The sequence below is a fragment of the Triticum urartu genome, chromosome 2A (genome assembly GCF_056163025.1).
Source record: "Triticum urartu cultivar PI428250 chromosome 2A, HENAU_Tu73, whole genome shotgun sequence".
Lineage (NCBI taxonomy): Eukaryota > Viridiplantae > Streptophyta > Magnoliopsida > Poales > Poaceae > Triticum > Triticum urartu.
The window spans coordinates 513,244,084-513,256,601 of record NC_141874.1 but is presented as its reverse complement, the minus strand read 5'-3'; the positions used below and the strand labels follow the sequence as shown (position 1 = coordinate 513,256,601).

At 49.2% G+C, this 12,518-nt stretch overlaps 1 protein-coding gene across 1 annotated transcript; it reads right to left on the bottom strand.

Moving 5' to 3' along the window:
- Positions 1-7,864: 7,864 nt before the first annotated feature.
- On the bottom strand, positions 7,865-11,385 carry LOC147985685 (uncharacterized). Its single transcript, XM_087541699.1, has 3 exons — positions 10,507-11,385; positions 8,695-10,398; positions 7,865-8,590 (listed from the first exon to the last, which is right to left on the bottom strand). Exons 1-3 carry the CDS (start codon positions 11,383-11,385, stop codon positions 7,865-7,867), a joined length of 3,309 nt encoding a protein of 1,102 aa, XP_087397825.1.
- Between the last annotated feature and the right edge of the window lie 1,133 nt (positions 11,386-12,518).

The window sequence follows — 12,518 nt, the reverse complement described above, 5'->3', positions numbered from 1 at the left end:
AGAGCTTGTGTAGCCCTTCCCTGGAGAGGACCCGCCTCAGGACCAAGTCACCAACTTCCAATGTTCTCGAGCGGATGCTGCGGCAATGATACCTTCGCAGCGCCTGCTGATATCGCGCTGCCCTGAGCGCAGCTCGGCAGCGGCCCTGCTCGCCGAGCACGAGGTCCATCCGCCAGGCGGCGTCCTGGCGTTCCTCATCGAAAGCCAAGACCCGTGGGGAGCGACGCTTGACCTTGTGAGGGAGGACCGCCTCCGCACCATAAACGAGAAAGAACGGGGTTTCTCCCGTAGGTTTGGTTGCGGTGGTGCGGATTGACCACAGCACGGACTGGAGCTCGTCGATCCAGCCCCTGCCGCAGGCCTGATACGTCTCCAACGTATCTATAATTTTTGATTGCTCCATGCTATATTATCTACTGTTTTGGACTATATTGGGCTTTATTTTCCACTTTTATATTATTTTTGGGACTAACCTATTAACCGAAGGCCCAGCCCAGAATTGTTGTTTTTTGCCTATTTCAGTATTTCAGAGAAACAGAATATCAAACGGAGTCCAAACAAAATAAAACCTTCGGGAATGTGATTTTCTCACCGAACGTGATCCAGGAGACTTGGACCCTACTCCAAGGAGTCAAAGAGGCGGTCACAAGGGTGGGGGGCACGCCCACCCCCCTAGGGCGCCCCCCTGCCTCGTGGGCCCCTCGGTGCTCCACCAACGTACTCCTTCCTCCTATATATACCTACGTACCCCCAAACAAATAGATACGGAGCCAAAAACCTAATTCCACCGCCGCAACTTTCTGTATCCACGAGATCCCATATTGGGGCCTGTTCCGGAGCTCCGCTGGAGAGGGCCATCATCACGGAGGGCTTCTACATCATCATAGCCTCTCCGATGAACTGTGAGTAGTTTACCTCGGACCTTCGGGTCCATAGTTATTAGCTAGATGGCTTCTTCTCTCTTTTTGGATCTCGATACAAAGTTCTCCCCCTCTCTCGTGGAGATCTATTCGATGTAATCTTCTTCTTTTTGCGGTGTGTTTGTTGAGACCGATGAATTGTGGGTTTATGATCAAGTCTATCTATGAATAATATTTGAATCTTCTTTGAATTCTTTTATGTATGATTGGTTATATTTGCAAGTCTCTTCGAATTATCCGTTTGGTTTGGCCAACTAGATTGGTAGTTCTTGCCATGGGAGAAGTGCTTAGCTTTGGGTTCGATCTTGCAGTGTCCTTTCCCAGTGACAGAAGGGGCAGCAAGGCACGTATTGCATCGTTGCCATCGAGGATAACAAGATGGGGTTTATTTCATATTGCATGAATTTATCTCTCTACATCATGTCATCTTGCTTAAAGTGTTACTATGTTTTTAACTTAATACTCTAGATGCATGCTGGATAGCGGTCGATGAGTGGAGTAATAGTAGTAGATGCAGAATCGTTTCGGTCTACTTGTCACGGGCGTGATGCCTATATACATGATCATACCTAGATATTCTCATAACTATGCTCAGTTCTGTCAATTGCTCAACAATAATTTGTTCACCCACCGTAGAATACTTATGCTCTTGAGAGAAGCCACTAGTGAAACCTATGGCCCCCGGGTCTATTCTCATCATATTAATCTCCATCACTTTAATCTTGCTTTGCTTTTAACTTTGCCTTTTACTTTTCACTTTGCATCTCTATACCAAAAATATTATATCTATCAGATCTCACTCTTGTAAGTGACCGTGAAGGGATTGACAACCCCTAATCGCGTTGGTTGCGAGTAGCTATCATTTTGTGCAGGTACAAGGGACTTGAGCGTGGCCTCCTACTGGATTGATACCTTGGTTCTCAAAAACTGAGGGAAATACTTACGCTACTCTGCCGCATCATCCCTTCCTCTTCGGGGAAATCCAACGCAATCTCAAGAGGTAGCAAGAAGAATTTCTGGAGCCGTTGTCGGGGAGTCTATGCAAAAAGTCAACATACCAAGTACCCATCACAATCCCTATCTCTCACATTACATTATTTGCCATTTGCCTCTCGTTTTCCTCTCCCCCACTTCACCCTTGCCGTTTTATTCGCCCTCTCTTTCCCAACCTCCTTCTCTTTCTCCTCCCCTTTTTTCCATTTGCCTTTTTCTCGCTTGCCTTGTCGTCATGGCTAATCTTATCTCTTCCCCATTATCTCCCGAGAATGAAGTCCTAAACTTTAAACAAAGGGAGGGAGAAAATCTGAAAGACGCTTGGTATAGAATTTACAATGCTCAAAATAGATCTACCAGGAAGCAATCTACTTCAGTCCTTCTTCGCAATTTTTATGTAGGTGCTAGTCCTTGGTATAGATATATCCTTGATACCATTACCGGGGGGAATTTCTTGGGTAGCCACACTTTTGATTCTTATAAAGCTATGATAGATTTATTTGGCTCACCACCTCTTTTGGTTAATGGAACTATGTTAACTTTGGAGCATGTTATGCAAAGGCTTGAAATTATTGAAAACAAAGTTGCTACCATTGAATCAATTGATAATATAGATAAAAAGATCCATAATCAAATTACCCAATATGGATCTAAGGTAGGAATGACTTTGAAAAATATTAAGGAAAAGGAACCCATGGTTAATGAGAAAATAAATCTAGATTCCACTAGAATCGATAAACTTGAGGGTATCATTACCAACTTGGGAACCGCTTTTTCTTCCGTAAAGAATACTTCTAGTCCTCCCACTAAATTTACCAAGCTTGCGTATGTTCCTAAGAATAAGGGTGAATCATCTAGTAAGGAAACTGCGGATCTTAAATCTATAAGCATTCATCCCGATATTTTTGCTATCATTAAGGAACCTTATGCTACGAATGAATTTTTTTGATCTTGTGCCTAAAAGTTTGATAATTACTAGAAAGGAAGAAATTTCTAAGAAAGATAGATGCCTCATTGAAGAATTACCTACCAAAGATGGCAATACCTAGATCTATCCTCGCTTTTATGCCTAACTAGAGGCGTTAAACGATAGCGCTTCTTGGGAGGCAACCCAATTTTATTTTTATTCCTTGATTTTTGCTCCTGTTTAGTAATAAAAAAATTATTTAGCCTCTGTTTTGGTTGTGTTTTTGTGTTTAATTAGTGTTTGTGCCAAGTAGAACCGTTGGGAAGACTTGGGGAAAGTCTTGTTGAACTTGCTGTAAAAAACAGAAACTTTAGCGCTCACGAGAACTGCTGTCATTTTTATTTGGAGAGTGCTATTTAGTTAATTCTTTTTGCATATGATTAACAGATAAATTTCTCAAGTCCAGCAATTTATTTTAGAATTTTTGAGGTTCCAGATGTTGCGCTAGCTACATATTACAACAGACTGTTCTGTTTTTGACAGATTCTGTTTTTCGTGTGTTGTTTGCTTATTTTGATGAATCTATGGTTAGTAAAATAGTTTATAATCCATAGAGAAGTTGGAACAGTAGGTTTAACACCAATATAAATAAAGAATGAGTTCATTATAGTACCTTGAAGTGGTTTTTTGCTTTCTTTCGCTAACGGAGCTCACGAGTTTTCTATTTTAAGTTTTGTGTTGTGAAGTTTTCAAGTTTTGGGTGAATTCTTGTGATGGATTATGGAACAAGGAGTGGCAAGAGCCTAAGCTTGGGGATGCCCATGGCACCCCCAAGATAATCCAAGGACACCAAAAAGTCGAATCTTGGGGATGCCCCGGAAGGCATCCCCTCTTTCGTCCACTTCCATCGGTAATTTACTTGGAGCTATATTTTTATTCACCAACATGATATGTGTTTTGCTTGGAGCATCTTGTATTATTTGTGTCTTTGTGTTTTAGTGTGCCACAATCATCCTTGCTGTACACACCTTTTGAGAGAGCCATACATGAACTAGAATTTGATAGGATACTCTATGTGCTTCACTTATATCTTTTTGAGCTATGTAGTTTTGCTCTATATGCTTCACTTATATCTTTTGAGCTAAGTAGTTTTGCTCTATGTGCTTCACTTATATCTTTTGAGCGTTATAATTTTGCTCTATGTGCTTCACTTAGATCTTTTAGAGCACGGTGGTGGATTTGTTTTAAAGAAACTATTGATCTCTCATGCTTCACTTAAATTATTTTGAGAGTCTTAATAGCATGGTAATTTGCTTAATAATAACATGCTTGGTATTCAAGATTTGTGAAACTTTCTTTTGAGTGTGTTGAATACTAAGAAAAGATTGAAGCATGATAATTGTTTTGAGATATGGAGGTGATAATATTAGAGTCATGCTAGTTGATTAGTTGTGAATTTAAAGAATACTTGTGTTAAAGTTTGTGATTCCCATAGCATGCACGTATGGTGAACCGTTATGTGATGAAGTCGGAGCATGATTTATTTATTTATTGTCTTCCTTATGAGTGGTGGTCGGGGACGAGCGATGGTCTTTTCCTACCAATCTATCCCCCTAGGAGCATGTGCATAATACTTTGCTTTGATAACTTCTAGATTTTTGCAATAAGTATATGAGTTCTTTATGACTAATGTTGAGTCCATGGATTATACGCACTCTCACCCCTCCACCTTTGCTAGCCTCTCTAATATCGCGCACCTTTCGCCGGTATCATACACCCACCACATACCTTCCTCAAAACAGCCACCATACCTACCTATTATGGCATTTCCATAGCCATTCTGAGATATATTGCCATGCAACTTTCCACCGTTCCGTTTATTATGACACACTCCATCATTGTCATATTGCATATCTCGGTACACCGCCGGAGGCATTTATATATAGTCATATTTTGTTCTAAGTGTCGAGTTGTAATTGTTGAGTTGTAAGAAAAATAGAAGTGTGATGATGATCATTTTTAGAGCATTGTCCCAAGTGAGGAAAGAATGGTGGATACTATGATTCCCACATAAGTCAGGATGAGACTCCGGACGAAAAATAAAAGAGGCAAAAAAGAGAAAAAAAGAGCCCCAAAAAAAGAGAGAAAAGGCCCAAATAAAAAATAAATAAATAAAAAATGAGAGAAAAAGAGAGAAGGGACAATGTTACTATCCTTTTACCACACTTGTGCTTCAAAGTAGCACCATGATCTTCATGATAGAGAGTCTCTCGTTATGTCACTTTCATATACTAGTGGGAATTTTACATTGTAGAACTTGACTTGTATATTCCAATGATGGGATTCCTCAAAATGCCCTAGGTCTTCGTGAGCAAGCAAGTTGGATGGACACCCACTTAGTTTCTTTTGATGAGCTTTCATATACTTATAGCTCTAGTGCATCCGTTGCATGGCAATCCCTACTCACTCACATTGATATCTATTGATGGGCATCTCCATAGCCCGTTGATACGCCTAGTTGATGTGAGACTATCTTCCCCTCTTTTTGTCTTCTCCACAACCACCATTCTATTCCACCTATAGTGCTATATACATGGCTCACGCTCATGTATTGCGTGAAGATTGAAAAGGTTTTGAAAAAGTTAGAGTATGAAACAATTGCTTGGCTTGTCATCGGGGTTGTGCATGATTTAAATACTTTGTGTGGTGAATATAGAGCATAGCCAGACTATATGATTTTGTAGGGATAACTTTCTTTGGCCATGTTATTTTGAGAAGACATAATTGCTTTGTTAGTATGCTTGAAGTATTATTGTTTTTATGTCAATATAAACTTTTGTCTTGAATCTTTCGAATCTGAATATTCATATCACAATTAAGAAGATTTGCATTGAAATTATGCCAAGTAGCACTCCGCATCAAAAATTCTCTTTTTATCATTTACCTACTCGAGGACGAGCAGTAATTAAGCTTGGGGATGCCTGATACGTCTCCAACGTATCTATAATTTTTGATTGCTCCATGCTATATTATCTACTATTTTGGACTATATTGGGCTTTATTTTCCACCTTTATATTATTTTTGGGACTAACCTATTAACCGGAGGCCCAGCCCAGAATTGCTATTTTTTTCCTATTTCAGTATTTCGTAGAAACAGAATATCAAACGGAGTCCAAACGGAATAAAACCTTTGGGAACGTGATTTTCTCACCGAACGTGATCCAGGAGACTTGGACCCTACTCCAAGGAGTCAAAGAGGCGGTCACGAGGGTGGGGGGCATGCCCACCCCCCTAAGGCGCGCCCCCTGCCTCGTGGGCCCCTCGGTGCTCCACCGACGTACTCCTTCCTCCTATATATACCTACGTACCCCCAAACGAACAGATACGGAGCCAAAAACCTAATTCCACCGCCGCAACTTTCTGTATCCATGAGATCCCATCTTGGGGCCTGTTCCGGAGCACCGCTGGAGAGGGCCTTCATCACGGAGGGCTTCTACATCATCATAGCCTCTCCAATGAAGTGTGAGTAGTTTACCTCAGACCTTCGGGTCCATACTTATTAGCTAGATGGCTTCTTCTCTCTTTTTGGATCTCAATACAAAGTTCTCCCCCTCTCTGGTGGAGATCTATTCAATGTAATCTTCTTCTTTTTGCGGTGTGTTTGTTGAGACCGATGAATTGTGGGTTTATGATCAAGTCTATCTGTGAATAATATTTGAATCTTCTCTGAATTCTTTTATGTATGATTGGTTATCTTTGCAAGTCTCTTTGAATTATCCGTTTGGTTTGGCCAACTAGATTGGTAGTTCTTGCCATGGGAGAAGTGCTTAGCTTTGGGTTCGATCTTGAAGTGTCCTTTCCCAGTGATAGAAGGGGCAGCAAGGCACGTATTGCATCGTTGCCATCGAGGATAACAAGATGGGGTTTATTTCATATTGCATGAATTTATCTCTCTACATCATGTCATCTTGCTTAAAGTGTTACTATGTTTTTAACTTAATACTCTAGATGCATGCTGAATAGCGGTCGATGAGTGGAGTAATAGTAGTAGATGCAGAATCGTTTCGGTCTACTTGTCACGGGCGTGATGCCTATATACATGATCATACCTAGATATTCTCATAACTATGCTCAGTTCTGTCAATTGCTCAACAGTAATTTGTTCACCCACCGTAGAATACTTATGCTCTTGAGAGAAGCCACTAGTGAAACCTATGGCCCCCGGGTCTATTCTCATCATATTAATCTCCATCACTTTAATCTTGCTTTGCTTTTTTACTTTGCCTTTTACTTTTCACTTTGCATCTCTATACCAAAAATACCAAAAATATTATATCTATCAGATCTCACTCTCGTAAGTAACCGTGAAGGGATTGACAACCCCTAATCACGTTGGTTGCGAGTAGCTATCGTTTTGTGCAGATACGAGGGACTTGAGCGTGGCCTCCTACTGGATTGATACCTTGGTTCTCAAAAACTGAGGGAAATACTTACGCTACTCTGCTGCACCATCCCTTCCTCTTCGGGGAAATCCAACGCAAGCTCAAGAGGTAGCAAGGCCTCGAGCTTTTTCTTGAAGCTGCGCGTCTTGAGGCCGCGCAGGACCTCTGCGTTGGCACGTTCGGCCTGCCCATTGCTCCTGGGGTGGGCCATTGAGGCGTAGCAGATCTGCGTTCCAAGGTTAGCACAATATGATCTGAAGTGATTGCTCATGAACTGCGAACCGTAATCCATGATGATGCGGTTGGGGACGCCGAAGCGGGTCACGAGGCCCTTGATGAACTTCACTGCCGATCCTGTGGGAATCGTGCGCACCAGCTCCACCTCGGCCCACTTGGTGAACTTGTCAACGGCGACATAGAGGAAGCGGTAGCCCCCCAACGCTCGGGGGAACGGTCCCAGGATGTCCAGCCCCCAGACCGCGAAGGGCCAGGAGAGCGGGATGGTCTGAAGATCTTGCGTTGGCTGATGGATTTTCTTGGCATGGAACTGGCATGCCTCGCAGGCTCGCACGAGCTCCGTGGCATCATCCAACGCTGTGGGCTAGTAGAAGCCACTGCGAAAGACCTTGCCCACGAGGGTGCGGGACGATGAATGATGGCCGCAATCCCCTCTGTGGATGTCAGCCAGTAGCTCTTGTCCTTGCCTCCTCGAGATGCCTTTTAGCGAGACGCCATTAGGGCGCCTCCTGTAGAGCTCACCGTCTTGGATGCAGTAGGCCGAGGCCTGCCGAGCCACGCGTTCCGCGCCTTCCTCCTTCTCCGGCAAGGTGCCACGCAGTAGGTATGCCTTGAGTTCCTCAGTCCAGCAATCTTCCTCAGGTTCGGCGGCGAGCAGCAGGCGGGCTCCGGAGGGCGGTCCACAGGGTGGTGCGCCGACCTCGGGAGCCGCTGGCAGCCCCTCATGCGTGGATGCCAGCTCTAGGGTAGGTGGTGTTGTCGATGGCCTGAGCAATCGCTCCTCGAAGACACCTGGTTCCTGCGGCTCTCGTCGGGAGGCCCGCTTGGCGATGTCGTCTGCTTCCTTATTCGTGCCCCTCGGCACGTGCTGCAACTCCAGTCCTAGGAACCGCTTCTCCATCTTGCGCACCTCCTCCAGATATGCTTCCATGTGTTCGTCCTTGGGCTTGTACTCTTTGTTAGAGAAATTGATGAGGAGCTGCGAGTCGCCTTTGATGGTGAGACGCTTCACCCCTAGTGCGGCCGCGGCCTTGAGCCCGACGATTAGGCCCTCGTACTCTGTGATGTTGTTGGAGACCTTTTCGCCACGCTGGAAGCAAAGTTGCACAACGTAGCGGAGCTTGTCCTGAGTGGGTGATACCAGCACGGCGCCAGCCCCGCGCCGAGGCGCGAGAAGGCACCATCGAAATATACCACCCATCCTTCCGGAGTTTCGTTGCCCGGGGCCAACGAGCGCTCCTCGCCAGCCCCCTGGTCCGGAGCGTCGGTCCACTCTGCCACGAAATCAGCCAGTGCTGCCCCCTTGATGACCCGCGTGGTGCTGAACTCTAGCTGGAACGTCTGCAGCTCGATGTTCCACTCAGCAACCCTCCCGACGACGTTCGGGCCCCGGAGTACCTTCTCCAGGGGGTAGGCTGAGAAGAACTTGATGGGATGGCCTTGAAAATAGTGGCGCAGCTTCCTGGAAGCAACGAGGAGCGCTAACAGCAGCTTCTGGGGCATGGGGTAGCGCGAGCGAGCGTCACGGAGCACGGTGCTAATGAAGTACACGGGATGCTCCATGAGGGTTGGTGATGCGGGATCCTCAGGCCCTTCTGATGGCTCAGGAGCTTTACATAGGCCGGCAGGGTCGCCAGACGTTGCTGCCATGTCGGCTCGAGACGTCATGTCGTGAGTCAGCGGAGTTCCGGAGGGCATCGGGTCGTTCCGCGAGCTCTGCCCCCTGACCCTTTCCTCTCGTGCCACTACCAGCGCCGCGCTGGCGGAGTGAGGCGTTGCGGCGAGATAAAGGATCAAGGGCTCCTGAGGCCTTGGCGCCACCATAACCGGTGGGCTAGTGAGGTACTTCTTGAGATCTTGGAAGGCAGCGTCGGCCTCTGGAGTCCACTCAAAAGGCCCCTTGCTCTTCATGAGCTTGAAGAAGGGGAGGGCGCGCTCGCCGAGCTTCGAGATGAAACGCCCCAAGGACGTCACACATCCCGCAAGTTTCTGCATTTGCTTCAGGGTCGTGGGCGGCTTCATTCTCTGGATGGCTTTAACCTTCTCCGGGTTGGCTTCAATGCCCCGGTGCAAGACCAGGAATCCCAGCAGCTTGCCCGAGGGGACCCCAAACACACATTTTTTCGGGTTGAGGCATAAGTTCACCTTGCGCAGGTTGGCGAACATTTCCTCCAAGTCCCCGATAAGGGTCTTGGCCTCCTTGGACTTGACCACGATGTCGTCGACGTAGGCCTCTGCGTTCCTCCCGAGCTGAGGGCCGAGCGTGATGTGCATCAGCCACTGGAAGGTGGCGCCTGCGTTCCTCAGCCCGAAAGGCATGCAGATGTAGCAATAGGTCCCGCATGGGGTCAGGAACGACGTCTTCTCTACGTCTTGTACTGCCATTTTAATCTGGTGGTAGCCCGAGAAGGCGTCGAGGAAGCAAAGCAGGTCGCACTCGGCCGTTGAGTCCACGATCTGGTCGATGCGAGGGAGAGGGAATGGGTCCTGAGGGTAGAACTTGTTGAGGCTCGTTAAGTCGACGCACATGCGCTCTTTGCCTCCTTTCTTCGGGACGATGACGGGGTTGGACAACCATTCTGGGTGGCGCACCTCCCGGATAATCCCTGCTTCTTCCAGCTTCCGGACCTCCTGGACGATGAAGGCCTGCTTTTCCGGAGCCTGCCGTCGCGCCTTTTGCTTGATAGGTCGTGCGTTCGGGCACACTGTGAGGTGGTGTTCGATGACGTGCCTAGGCACCCCGACCAGGTCGGTCGCCTTCCATGCGAACACATCCTTGTTCGCCCTGAGGAAGGCCACCAACGCCTCCTCTTGCTCTGGAAGCAGGCTCGCACCGATGGTGAAAGTGGAGCTCGCGTCTCCCTCATCGATGGGTACCTGCTTGGTCTTGGCGTGATCCTGAGAGAAGAGCTGTTTCTATTTGGCTAGAGCGGCTTCGGCGGCCTCCGGAGCCCCCTCTGCGCTTGGGCGAGCCACGACAGCGGCTCGATAAGCGTGCTCGAGGACCTGAAGAGCGGCCTTGGTGTCTCCTTTGATGGTGATGGTGCCACTGCTCCCGGGCATCTTGACGATGTTGTAGCCCGAGTGAGTCGCCGCGATGAACTTGGCCAGGGCCGGGAGACCAAGGATGGCCTTGTAGGGCAGGTGGATAGGCGCGACGTCGAAGTCGATGAGCTCGGTCCGGTAATTGGCGTGCATCCCGAAGGTGACGGGGAGGCAAACCTGCCCGAGCGGGACGACCAAGCCCGCGACTCCCGAGAAGGGTTTGGTGGGGCGGAGCCGCCCGTAGGCCACCGGCAGATGACCAAAGGCCTCCGCAGAGAGGATGCTGAGCCCGGCACCGCCGTCGACGAGGGTCCTTGTGACGGCCACCCCGCAGATGGTGGGGGTACATACCATGGGGAGGATGCATGTGCCGGTTGTAGCTCTGGTGCGGTCGCCGAGGCCGAAGACGATGGCGTGCCCCTGCGCGCCTAGCCCCCGCGGGGCCTCCTGCGGCCGAGCGGCAGCCCCCAGCCGTCGAAGGTGTGATTTAAGGTGACGGGCCGACGCCGGCGCCTGGGATCCTCCAATGATGTAGGCGACCCCGTGGCACGGTGACGCCCCGCCGGTAGCGTCCAGCAGCTCGCTGGGGCGAGCCACCCAAGCGTCAAGTCCCGCCGCAGGCGGCCGGTGTCGGAGCATCTCCTGGGCCATTAGAAGCGCCGCCAGCGAGGCCAGGGGAAGCGGGAGTGGCGTAGTGGGCCGCTCCCCAGTGGTCGGGCCAGCGATGGGGTCGTCGACGTGGGGGACGAAGTGCCCATGAGCGGCGCGGTCCGCCGACGCCGCCCGGGCAACGGGGATGGCCCCAGCCTCCGCGCGGATGCAGCAGGCAGGTGTCGCCATGGCAACGTAGGGCAAAAGAGGGGAGGCGAGGTCATCGGAGAGGTGAGATCTCGACACGCCCCCTACCTAGCGCGCCAAATGTCGGATTCCGGGCTCCGCAAAACCCTTAAGATTCGAACACAGGGGCGTGACGAAGATCTCTCCCACTACACGTCCACCTAGCGCCTCGCTCTTCTCCTGGTGGTGGGAATGGGATGCAAGCAAGCAAACAAGTAGAGCACACAAGAGTTTACCCAGGTTCAGGCCACCTTGCGGTGTAAAACCCTACGTCCTGCTTTAGTGGATTGGCCTCGCAAGGGCTCGAGTATGAACAAATACAGTGGTTTCCTGAGCCCAGGAGGCGAGCTCAAGGGGGGTGAGGAAGCGGATGTTCTTTCTCCTTTGCTATGCTAAGTCCCAATGGGTTGGTCCCCTTTTTCTATGCTAGGAGCCCTAGCTACTTATATAGACGGCCAGGGTCCTCTTCCCCCGAAATGTTTAGGCGGGAAGGGAATCCCACAATGGCCATTTGAGCGGGAACACAAGGACGCTCCTATCCTGACAAAAGGTGGTCTTCACCTGCAAAGAGGGCAGGCGGTGACGTGGTGGTGGGCTCGGCGATGACATCCTTCCTGCCGTCCTTGCGGTCTTCGGTCTTATTGCACCAAAGGGGAAACCTTTGCCTGGCCCCTCGGGTACCTGCGCCTGTGCGGTCTCCTTTGCACCGATATGGAAACTGTGCCCACTAGCACGCGCAGGCGCCAGCTGGCACGGTTCATCATGGCTTGCGTCACTGCCTCCTCCCGAGGCAGCCCTTGCCTTGAGATCTCCGTCCTCCCGAAGCAGCCTAGCCGAGGCCACTCTTGGGAGAGGTCTTGGTTGCCCCTCCGGAGCAGCCTAGGTGAGGCCGCTCCCTGAGGAGGTCTTGGTCGTTCTCCTCGCGATGGTTGGGCCCCTCGCGAGGGTCTTGAGCAGCTGGTCGATCGGCTGGGCCCTACCGGGCCGTACCAGGAACGCGACGTGGGCCGCAAATAGGCAAGTATGGGTACCCTGGTTCCCAGTACGCCGACAAACTGGGTACGAAGGTATAAGCGACAAGTGTAAGTGGTTATCCTTAAGGATTTATCGGTGGTCGAGAATAGCAAAAGCGGTGG